The 12,408-nt window shown below is 41.2% G+C and overlaps 1 protein-coding gene across 3 annotated transcripts in view; it reads left to right on the plus strand.

Moving 5' to 3' along the window:
- LOC145343258 (coiled-coil domain-containing protein 149-like) overlaps positions 1–12,408 on the plus strand; it is a 118,151-nt gene that overhangs the window by 10,345 nt on the left and 95,398 nt on the right. For all 3 annotated transcript variants that reach the window (XM_080189363.1, XM_080189374.1, XM_080189383.1), the window contains exon 2: positions 5,528–5,689. In XM_080189363.1, the coding sequence (XP_080045489.1) occupies positions 5,528–5,689 (162 nt within the window). The remainder of the gene's footprint in view (positions 1–5,527; positions 5,690–12,408) is intronic.

Here is a 12,408-nt window from a genome sequence, read left to right on the forward strand (position 1 = left end):
CAGGGGGAGAGTTTAAAACCAAAGTGCATAGTCTCAGAATAAAGGGGTGCCAATTTAAGACAGATGAGGATGAATTTCTTCTCTGAGATGGTTGTGAGTCTTTAGAACTTCTTGCCGCAGAGAGCTGTATATTTATGGCTGAGATGGATAGGTTTTTGATCAATAAGGGAATCAAGGGTTATGGGGAAAGGGTAGGAAAATGGACATGAGGCATGTCGGATCAGCCAGATTCCTTTGAATGGTGCAGCAGGCTTGATGAGGTAAACAGCTTACTCCAGTTCCTATTTCTGATGGTCTTATGTGTTGGAACATTCTGCCAGATATTTTAACAACATATGTGGCCCAGGACACGATTTGGGTCTGACCCCTACTGATCAGCTGGTATGCCTACTAACTGGCCCACTGACAGAATCTCAGTTTAAAGAGGGGACAGCTCCTGAACTGACACTTTCTTCCCTTTTGAGCTTCATGGATGACGCCCCGTCCCAAAGGAGGCCTCCATGGAAAATGACAACACTGGAATTAAATGCATCAGACTCTTGGTCCAATTTTTTGCACTTTTGGCATATTCCTGCTGGGTTTACAATGGCAGTGGGGCAGGAGAAGAGCTTCAAAGTTTTGAACCATGTCTATTTAACTATAAGAGTGCTTTCATCCCAAAACATTGCATGGGTATGATAACCTTCCATGCCCTATTTGAATGACTGTATTTTTATTTTAAACCTAATCTTTAAATTTACTATAAAGCCTGGTGATGTGTTTATTAATTGTGACATAATTGTAGCTACTACATTTGAACGAGTCGTTTTGAACTATTTGAATGCACTTTTTGAAGGAGTTTGATAATCCTCACCTCTGGTAGGATTTTGCACACCATTCAGTTTTTGCTTCCTCTAACGCATTAAGGTTGGGAGTATCAGCAAAAAAAACCAAATTGTGACATACGTTAACTAGCCTTGACCAGTTGACAGGTCATAGTTTACTCTTGGAACAGCTTCCTCCAGGGATCTCTGTTCCACTGAAAACATGCAGTTGGTTGAATTTTGCCATCCTGTTAGATGCAGAGTGATATGAAATGTATTTTGCAGCACAATTTTAGGGGCAAAAAGTTTGGGGGGTGGGTTTCTCTAAGTTCCCACAAGGCAATCAAAAACAAGTTCCTGGAAATCACTGTGATTATGCAGTGCAAGCCTCAGCCCAGCCTATCTTTAGTACCCAGAATATTAGCCGTCACAAGAAATTCAAGCAGTTCCTTTTTGAGCTGTTGCAGCCTACCTGCACTCCTCTCAATCTGGCTTGTTCCAGAATATATTCATTCTGTTATATATTTGTCCCTTTTGGCTCACCGTGGAGCCCTGCTGCAATTATGTATGCAAGGAAGGGATGCTATGTGATGTAGAGTGGGAAACAAAGAAGCAGAGGTATGAGAGAGACCACAATAAAGTTACTTCCATTTATTGAATGTCTCTGAGAGTCATTCTCCAAATACACAACAGTTATCACTTCTATTTCTGCTATAATTTTACTACCTTGAAACTCTATGGCAATAGTACACTTGTTAATGTGTAATCAAAGCTATATCTTATGTGATATTGTGTCTTGCCTGTATAATTGAAAACAATGGGGAAGAATTTATTTGGAGCTTCAGAGGTAAGTGTTCACATTAGTTCTGTGAGTCAATGCGAAAAGAAGTAGCAATTGGATTTAAAGAGGTTCCATGAATCCAGTAGCGTATCTCAGCTGAGGGAAATTTCCAGGTGGTAGATTGTTGCGTCGGATAAAGCAAAATGCAGATCGCAAAATGCAGCAGGGCTCCACAGTGACAGAATAGCCCAACTCCCTTAATAACACCAGAAAAATAACTTTCAATTCATTAAAAATTATTTTTGTACATAAATACTCAGTGATTTACTGATATTGAAAACTGCCTCCGATCTTAATGAGGTGAAATAAATGAAGGCCGATCACAGATCTCTGTGAAATAAGTGAGTGCATGATATTGATCAAATGGATGACAACTGTATTATAAAAAATGCAGTGAAGTACTGGAGTTATTCAGTACCTTGCATGCGTCACCATATTGTACAATATCTAGTCAGCCAAGCTTTGCAAGTATAGATTTTATTCTGCTGTCTTGGACCTCTATTTAAATTAACTTTATAGCCATGTAGAAGTGGTAATGAGACTCTGTTACAGTGGTTGGTTAACTAAATTGATGTTCATTAAGTAGAATGTTTTACTGTGTTTGAATAAAGAATTATGGATATTCAGGAGTGATTACAAAGCAGAAATCTCACCAAAGCTTTTCTGATATTTTCACAAGCCAGAAGCTTTGAACTTGAATGGTTTTCAACCATTTTATCAATCTCCTGCATTAATCCATTGTTTCTGTATTTTGTTTGCTGGCTAGAACTAGAGGAATGTTGCCAAAGTTCTCCACCCAGTGGGGACATGATGACTGCATTATTGTGTTATAATTAAAGTGATAATACAGAACTATTTAACGAAAATTAAGGCAGTGGGCATATATTGAGTGGATTGTAAAATTGAACAATGAAGGACTTCATTGCAGTTTACATACTTGGCAAACTGTAAGTGGAAAATCTCACTCATTACCCTTTTCTGTGTCAGGATATGGATAAATTTAATTCCATGAAACCTCCTTCCCCTCTCCCATCCCCATTTCAGGTGACATGGAAAAAAGCAAGAGTGAATAAATGTTATACAAGCAGATCTTAAACATCTAGGTGCTGACTTTTTAATGTATATGATAGTGGGATGGAAAATCCATGGCATTTTTGCAGACTTGCACTGTATTGGAAGTAGTGGAGAATCCAAATAGACATAGAAATGTAGAAAATGGGAGCAGGATGAGGCCATTTGGCCCTCTGAGCCTGCTCCATCATTCATTTTGATCATGGCTAATCATCCAACTCAATAGCCTGATCCTGCCTTTCCCCCCAATCACCTTTGATCCTCTTTTCCTCAAGTGCTATATTCTACTGCTCCTTGTGTTTTGGCCTCAACTACCCTCGCTAGTGAATTCCACAGGTTGACCACTCTCTGGGTGAAGAAATTTCTCCTCATCTCAGTCCTAAACAGTCTACCCTGTATCCTCAGACTGTGACCCCTGGTTCCGCCATCAGGAACGTCCTTCTTGCATCTACTCTGTCTAATCCTGTTAGAATTTTATAAATTTCTATGAGATTCCCCCCTCATTCTTCTGAACTGCAGCAAATACAATCCTCAATCTCTCCTCATACATTAGTCCTGCAACTTCAGGAATCAGTCTGGCAAACTTCAGAGAACAACCTTCCTCAGATAAGAAGACCAAAATGGCGCGCAATATTCCAGACGCGGCTTCACCAAAGTCCTGTATAATTCAGCAAGGCATTCCTGCTCCCATACTCAAATCCTCACTATAAAGGCCACAATACTATCTGCCTTTTTTACTGCCTGCTGCACTTGCATGTGTACCTTCAGTGTTGAGGAAACTGCTGGGATTGATGGCTGATAAATCCCCAAGGCTTGATAATCTTGAGTTTTTAAGGAAGTGGCTTGAGAAATAGTGGATGCATTAGTGGTTCATCTTCCACCAGACTCTGGAACTGTTCCTGCGGATTGGAGGGTAGCTAATATAACCCCTCAATTTCAAAAGAGAGGTAGAGAGAAAAAAAGGGAATTACCAGTCCTGTAAGATTAGTAAGCCTAACATAAGTAGTAAGGAAATTTCTCAAATCTATTATTTTATTGCAGCACACTTAGAAAAGAGTGGCAGGATTGGACAGAGTCAGATTGGATTTATGAAAGGGAAGCCATGCTTGACAAATCTACTGAAATCTTTGAGGTTGTAACTAGTTGTGTTGATGAGGTGTACGAGGATACCCAGGTCTTGTTGCACATTCCCCTCTGCTAATTTATGGCCTTTCAGATGTTAATCTGCCTTCTGGTTTTTGCTACCAAAGTGGATAACTTCATATTTATTCAAGTTATACTGTATCTTGCATTAATTTGCCCACTCACTCAACTTGTCCAAATCACACTAAGGATCTCCGCATCATCCTCAAGGCTCACCTCCCACCCAGCTTTATGTCATCTGCAGATTTGGAGATATTACATTTAGTTCCCTCAACGAAATCATTAAAATATATAGTGAAAACTTGAGGTCCCAGCATTGCTCCCTGCAGTATCCCACTAATCACTGCCTACCATTTGAAAAAAGACTCATTTATTCCTTCCTACACATTGTTTTCTGGCTGCCAACCAGTATTCTATCCATCTGAATACAATCCCATGTGCTTTCATTTGACATGTTAATTTCTTATGTGGGACTTTATCGAAAGCCTTCTGAAAGTCCAAATAAGCCACATCCACTGGCTTCCCCTCATCAACTCAACTAGTTACATCCTCAAAGATTTCCAGTAGATTTGTCAAGCATGGTTCCCTTTTCATAAATCCATGCTGACTCTGTCCAATCCTGCCACTGTTTTCCAACTGTTCTGCAATAAAATCTTTGATAATGGATTCTAGAAATTTCCCCACTACTTATGTCAGGCTTACTGGTTTGTAATTCTCTGTTTTATCTCTACCTCTCTTTTGAAATTGAGTGGTTACATTAGCTACCCTCCAATCCATAGAATCTTGAAGATGACCACCAAAGCATCCACTATTTCTCAAGCCAATTCCTTAAATACTCTAGAATGTAGATTATCAGGCCTTGGGGATTAATCAGCCTTCATTTCCATCAGTTCCCAACACCATTTATCTACTAAAACTAATCTCCTTCAATTCCTCTCTCTCATTAAGCCTTATGTTCCCCAACATTTCTGGTATCTTATTTGTGTCCTTTATGAAGACAGAACCAAAGTATGTATTTGGTTAGGCAGCCATTTCTTTGTTCCCCATTGTAAATTCCCCTGTTTCTGACTGTAAGGGACCTACATTTGTCTTCACCAACTTTTACTCCTCACATACCTATAGAGACTTTCACATTCGGTTTTTACAGGGTCCTAACCTTGCATAAGGAACTATATGGTCCATTGAAAGTGATGCTCTCGGCCAGCCATCATAAAGCCGCTGACCTGGGAGGGTGCATGGCTAGGGACAGGCACCAAAGAGGGTTCCAACATTTTTGATACTGATGATCCTGGTGAGATGTGTCAGATTTTGGGGGAAGGGATAGGCAGGCTGGCCTGGGCGCCTGGACAATCAAAGCAAAGCAGTAAGTTTTAAAATATATTTTTAAATAGTACCACCATCCTTCCCCCGCCTTACAAAGAGGGTCATGGGGGAAAAGTTTAATTCTTTTTCGAAAGGAGTCTTCATACAGCTCAATGCTCATCACTCCCACTTGCTGGCCACTTTGTTACCCTGTATGGTTTCTTAATGGGCTTATGTTTCATAAACGTTCAGTAGGTGGTAGAAAGTTGTAGAAGTTTAAGGGAAAAAGTCCTGTCCCTTTAGGAAGAACAAAATCGGAAATTTGTTTGCCTTTCTATCAAACTTTAACATTTTCCTTCTGTTTCAGTATTTGATATGCAAAAGAAAACTGGAGAGCAAGAAGGAAGCTTTGTTGATTCTCTCCAAGGAGCTTGATACGTGCCAACAGGAACGGGACCAGTACAAACTAATGGCGAATCAGCTACGGGAGCGCCATCAGTCTCTGAAAAAAAAGTACAGAGAACTAATAGTAAGTTACTATTTTAATTTTTGAGCTTGTATTCAGTTGCATTGTGGAAGGAAGAAGCAAAATTATGTTATTAAAAATACATGTTGTTCAGAAAGTTTTGTATTAGGGTGTATTAGCTACCGGCAGGTGGTCACACCGAGGCCACGGGAGGCAGACAAGTGGGTAATGGTCAGGAAGGGGAAAGCTTGGGTGATAGAGAGCACCCCAGTGGATGTGCCCCTTCACAATAAGTACTCCTGTCTGAGTACTGCTGGGGGAGACAGCTCACCTGGGGGAACCAGCTGTGGCTGTCTCTCTGGAGCACAGTCCGGCCCTGTAACTCAGAGGGCTAAGGAAAGGAGGAGGAAGGCAGTATTAATTGGGGACTCTACAGTGAGGGGATCGGACAGGCGATTTTGCGGAGGCAGACGGGAGTCTCAAATGGTAGTTTCCCTCCCTGGTGCTGGGATCCGGGATATCTCTGGTTATGTCCCAGACATCCTGAGGTGGGAGGGAGAGGAGCCAGAGGTAGTGGTACATATTGGTACTGCTGACATAGATATGAAGAAGGAAGGGGTCATGAAAAGAGAATATAAGGAGTTAGATAGACAGTTGAGAAGGAGGAATGCAAAGTTGTAATCTCGGGATTGCTGTCTGTGCCACGGGAAAGTAAGAGCAGGAATGGAATGAGGTGGAGGATGAATGCGTTGCTGAGGGACTGGAGCAGGGGGCAGGGATTCAGGTTCTTGGATCATTGGGACCTCTTTTGGGGCAGGTGTGACCTGTACAAAAAAGATGGGTGGCACTTGAATCGCAAGGGGACCAATATCCTGATGGAAAGGTTAGCTCAGGCTACTGGGGAGACTTTAAACTGGAAAGGTTGGGGGGAGGGATCAAGATGAGGTGACTGGGAGTGAGGAGGTTAGCTCGCAAATAGAGAAGGATTGTAGGCAGTGTAAGAGGGAGGATAGATGGGTGATGGAGAAGGGGAGCGCAGAGACGGAAGGTTTGAGATGTGTCTATTTTAACGCCAGGAGTGTGGTGAATAAAGTGGATGAGCTTAGAGCGTGGATCGCTGCTTGGAAATTTGATGTGGTGGCCATTACAGAGATTTGAATGTCTCAGGGACAGGACTGGATACTTCAGGTGCTGTGTTTCAGATGTTTCAGAAAAGTCAGGGAGGGAGGTAGGGGGGGTGGGTGGGGGTGGGGTAGAGTGGCACTATGGATCAGGGATAGTGTCACGGCTGTAGAGAAGGTGGACGCTGTGGTGGGATTGTCTGTGGAGTCTCTGTGGACTGGGTGGTATGCCTTATGAGGATAGGTTGAGGGAGCTCGGTCTTTTCTCCTTAGAGAGATGAAGGATGAGAGGTGACCTGATACAAGTGTATAAGATGTTGAGAGGTGTAGATTGGGTGGATTCTCAAAGGCTTTTTCCAAGGGCTGGAATGGCTGCTACGAGAGGACACAGGTTTAAGGTGCTGGGGAGTAGGTACAGAGGAGATGTCAGGGGTAAGTTTTTCACTCAGAGGGTGGTGGGTGAGTGGAATCGGCTGCCTTCGGTGGTGGTGGAGGCAAATTTGATAGGGTCTTTCAAGAGACTTCTGGATGAGTACATGGGACTTAGTAGAATTGAGGGTTGAAGATAAGCCTAGTAGGTATGGATATCATCAGTGCAACTTGTGGGCTGAAGGGCCTGTTTGTGCTGTAGTTTTTCTATGTTCTATGTATTTAAACATCAACTTTAGCACCACTGGATTTAAATCCCAATTCATTGATATTAAGGTTACTGTGTAGACAAGGGTCTAATGTAGAAATGTTACAGTGGATTATACAAGAGCAATGGAAGTAAAATCCATCATAACTGGAGGCTGTACACTCAATTAATTATGAAGGGATTGGTGAAAGAGATAAGGTGAACTGGCACAGGGGTGCTAATCAGCAATATGGATCTATTTGGTCTTTTATTTTTGCCTATAGTATGCAAAGTTTTAAAAAAAAATTTCATTCACCTTGCTGCTGCCTGCAATTTCTTTTCTATTGTTGTCTGAAATCTTACCTCTTTTACACTCTTAATTATTCTTTTTAAATATGTATGATCCAGCTATCTTAATTTTTTTTTCCTTTATCTTTATTGTATTTGTGAACAAAGTCTGTGGTTGTGGTTCGACTGTGTTTCTTTCTCCCAGAAGAGGATAGCCGCTTCGAAGGTTTGTTCTAAGTAGAGTGCATAAGTTAGTTCTACTTCTGTTCTTTTCCATTCCCCACTGAATCTTCCCGAGTGCTGTTTTCAGATCTGGAAAGTTTACTCCCTGAGTCTTGGAAGCCTATATTATTACTTTTGGCCTTGACTTTAATTGCAGTGTCAAACCTTATTGTATCAAATAATCATTGGTAGCCAAGTGTTCACCCAGTTCTAGTTTACTGATCAGTTGTGATAAGCTGCTGAATCCTAAATGCAGCGTAGCATCTGTTCTTGTATTCTGCTGGCTTGTGGTAAGAGACAGATTGTCACCATAAAATTGCTGTTACTTTTACCTTCTCTCCTTATTGTCCCTAGTTCGATTCCACTTCTGTTCGACGTGAGCTGGCAGTTGACAGGATGCCTAATTAGAATTTTATCACATGTAGCAATATTAATTTCTACCCTTGTTGCAGCATTTGCCCTTCCACAGTTCTAGACTTCTTTCTTACATATGTCTTACATTTTCCTTTATCATTATGTGGCTTCTCTTCGTTAACGAGCATTGTGTCTATTCTTAGTTATCGAGCACTGTGTTTATTCTTAGTTATCGAGAGTCGTGTCTATTCTTAGTTATCTAGCACCATGTCTATTTTGTCTATTTTCTGCACAACGATGTTTTTGTGATTCAGTGAAACCTATCAATTTTTCTTCATTGTTAACCTCTTTAGTACCACTGTTGACCTGGCTGCATAAGTTTACCATCATACAAGTCCAAAGCTGGATTATATTTTATAGTTTATTCTCCAAACTATTTCGGTTCACCCTCAGAAAAAAGTTGAAGAGGAAAAATTACTAATATATGGTTGCTTGTCTTAAAAGTAGAATGGACATCGTTCATAATGTGAGAATGATTTATCGGTAAATAATTTTGGGTTCAAACAGTGTGATGAGAATTGAAATGTTTTCTCCAGTGGAACTTGAAGGTCTTGATTCTGGGATGTTGGTGCATTTCATATAATGTGCACAAAAGAATCATAAGAATTCTGATTGTGCTGCATGCTGACATACAAATATTAACTTCAGCTCTGCTCATGTCATGACAAGCTACTTTGTTCTCTTTTGAAGTTGAGTATACACCATACATCTATAAAATTGAACATAATCAGAATGTAAGTAAGCTACATGATTTACACTCTTCCAATTAATTCAGCAGGGCTATATTTGATATTAGAATAAGCTGGCAGTAAACTAGCTGTTCTGTATTTTACTCTTTCAAGTTTGAAACAATCTTTGATTTCTAATTGTGACGAGGAAGAAAATCTACTCCATTACTTTACTTTATGATAGATGGTTTCCATTGATGCTGCTCACGGAGAAAAATATCTTAGTCTACAGTTGTCTTCCTCATTTGTTCCTGCTTTACAATTATTTCTGTGTTGCTTTCTGCTTTCTATAATTTTATCCTATATTGCAGAAACACAATCCGAGCCAATTACTGCCCTATCAATTTAGTCTCAATTATCAACAAAGAGACGGAAGATGCCATTGAAAATACTATCAGTTGGCAGTGACTTAGAAATAACCTGCTCACAGATGCTCAGTTTGGGTCCCACCCGCTGTCCTTGGCTGCAGACCTCGTTACAATCTTGGTCCAAACATGGAACCTTAGCAAAATTGGCCAGCAGGGGATGTGGGGGTTGGGTGGGTGGGGGAGGAGGGAACCTCTCTAATGGTTGGAGTCAAAGCTTCCATAAAGGAAGGAAATCAATATCCTGGGAGTTACCACTGAACTAGACTAGCCATATAAATACTGTGGCTAGAACAGCAGCTCCAAGTTTGTGAATTCTGCTGGGAGTAACTCATCTCCTGACTCTCCAAACCCTGCTTGACATCTCATCTGATGAAGGATTCCAAATATACCTGTTGGACTTTAATCTGGTACTGTGAGACTTCTCACTGTACGATATCTACAAAGCACAGATCGGAAGTGTGATGGGATACTCCTCTCTTGCCTGGATGAGTACATCTCCAGCAGTGTTCAAGAAGCTTGACACCATCCAGACAAGGCAGACCACTTAGTTGGCACCTCATCCACCACTTTAATCATTCGCTCCCTCTATTGCCAGCGTGCAGTGGCATGAATGTGCACCCTTTATTGCAGTAACTTGCTAAGGCTGCTTCAATAGCACCTTCTAAACCTGTGATCTCTGTCATTGAAATGGTCAAGGGCAGCATTTGCATGGAACACTACTACCTGCAAGTTCCCCCTCAAACCAAACACCATCCAGACTTGGAACTGTATCACTATTCCTTCATTCTCAATAGCACAAAATCCTGGATCTTCTCTCCTGAAACCATGTGGACTGCAGCGGTTCAAGAAGACTGCTCACCATTAGTTTTTCAAGGACATTGAAGATCAAGCAACAAATGTTGGTTTAGCCAGCGATACCCACATCCCATGAACAAATAATAAAAAACACTGTAGCAATAGACAGAATACAAAGTAGGAGCAGGAGTAGGCTGTTTGGCCTCATGGGCCTCAAGATCAGATTTCTAAGAAAGGAGCGAAACTGTTGAAGGAATTTCAAAGAAGGAATCGGTGTTTTGTTTTCAGAAACAGTTAATTTTCCTGTGTTGATTTTGTTATAAATGTTATTTTGGAGGAAGTGTGTTGTAGTGGGTCTTGACTATTGACCTCAAGATGATTATGAGTGAATTCAGGAATTTGACTTTTTTTTCTGGTAGTTACCTAATTGGGACTGGAACAAAGAAGAGGAGGAAAGCTCTTTAGAGATAGCGAAAAATCAGTTTTTCCAATAGTGATTTTTGATTGGCAAAGACCACTGGGATACTTCAAGTCTTATGAGTACACTGAGCATTTTAACACACCCTACAGATATTCCCCAGGATAAACTTGTTCCATAATTATGAATTCAATGCGCCTGTGAATCACTCTTGTCATTTAACGCGTGTTTCAAACCCTGCAAATTGATTGTGTTTGGTTTATTGTTTGTGCCAATTAATGTCCCAGTTAGTTTAAAATATAAATTAAAGAGATTTTGCAATTCCTTTTAATTAAAAAGTGGCCATACAATGGAGTTTTTAATTAATATTATGTAATTGGTATCTCAACATTTCAATGTAATATTCATACATGAGAGAGATGAAAAGACACTCCAGATAAAATGATCTTCCAATTCTATGTCCATCTCGAATGCCGCTGCTTTGAGTGTTGATGTGAATTTAAACCACCTACCACATTTGCCTACAAGGAACGCTGAAGCTCTTCAGGCATTTATTGGAAACATTTCCTTTTTTTGAGTGTGTGAGCCACAGGCTTTGTGATCACAATTAGCCTGGGAAGATCAGCCATGATGAAGGGTTATGTTTGTGATATATTCTAGATACAAAATCCATTAACCCTTTCCCTTCTTCAAGGTACAAAATGTATTAACCCTTTCCCTACTTCAGCTGATGATGCTTGTCTGTTCAAGGCCCTCCTTTTGTTGAGATCATCCGTTCAAGGGTGATGAAAACAGGACATGTCTGTTCCATTGTTCTCTAGTCATAATAACCTTCATAACCGCAAAGGTCAAACAACCTTTATTGCTGTGGCCTGCTTAGTCAGTAATCTGGTTTTGGTTCTCATTTTTTCTCTTCTGTAGACTGAATCACAATCTCAGCTTTTTATAGTTCCTGTGAGTTTGTGAGGTTGGTTATTTTCCCATCATGATTTGATGGGAAACTGACAGTTGGGCACTGCCACTGTGCCAAAGGCAGTGCCAGAGGGGTGGGGTCTGAATAGGGGCAATGGTAAGGATGCAATAACAGGGGGCAATAATTGGGGGGAGGAGGATCATGTAGGCGTGGCATGTTAGGGGTCATGAAGGGGGCATGTCAGGGTTCATGAGGGAGAGCTCTTCAGGAGTGCCCCAAAGCCAGTGATCCCTGTTGGGGAGGGGTGGGAAAACATGTCATCAATGAAGTGGGGTGGTGCTGATGTTTGTTGGGGGAGGGAGGGGTCCCCCAGTGCACTCTGAGATGGTGGCGCCCTTTCAGATAGGCGCCTAAGTGCTGAGAGGTGGAGTCACTGTCGTGTTTAGGCCTGTCCCTCTCAGAACTGGCAGGCAATTCACCGCTGTCCCAAAGAATGACTGACTGGGGCGATTGCAATCCGGAGTGTGTGGGACACAGCAGCATGGATCACTCCGGGATCCTTGCTGTGATGACACTTGGTTTCTTTGGAGGGGAGCTTGTGGCCAGTGTTCCAATTCTCCATCTAACTAATAGAAATCACAGGCTTGAGACTTCCACACATCTCACAAGGGGATGCTTTGTGGTCGAGCTCTCCATTCATCAAGTTTTTTTGTTGTATTTCATTTGCTATAAAGTCTTTGTTTCATTTCTTTTCTTCCCCTTGTTCTCTGAATATCAATCGAAATATATGTAACAATTCAGTCATCAAGGATAATGCTTGCCTCTGTTCCCCCCAAAAAATGTATGAAAATTCTGAATCATATGAGATCAAATACTTTAGAAACTTGTGGTAAGAAGTC

Source organism: Carcharhinus amblyrhynchos, chromosome 1, assembly GCF_965287045.1.
Source record: "Carcharhinus amblyrhynchos chromosome 1, sCarAmb.v2.hapA, whole genome shotgun sequence".
Classification (NCBI taxonomy): Eukaryota; Metazoa; Chordata; class Chondrichthyes; order Carcharhiniformes; family Carcharhinidae; genus Carcharhinus; species Carcharhinus amblyrhynchos.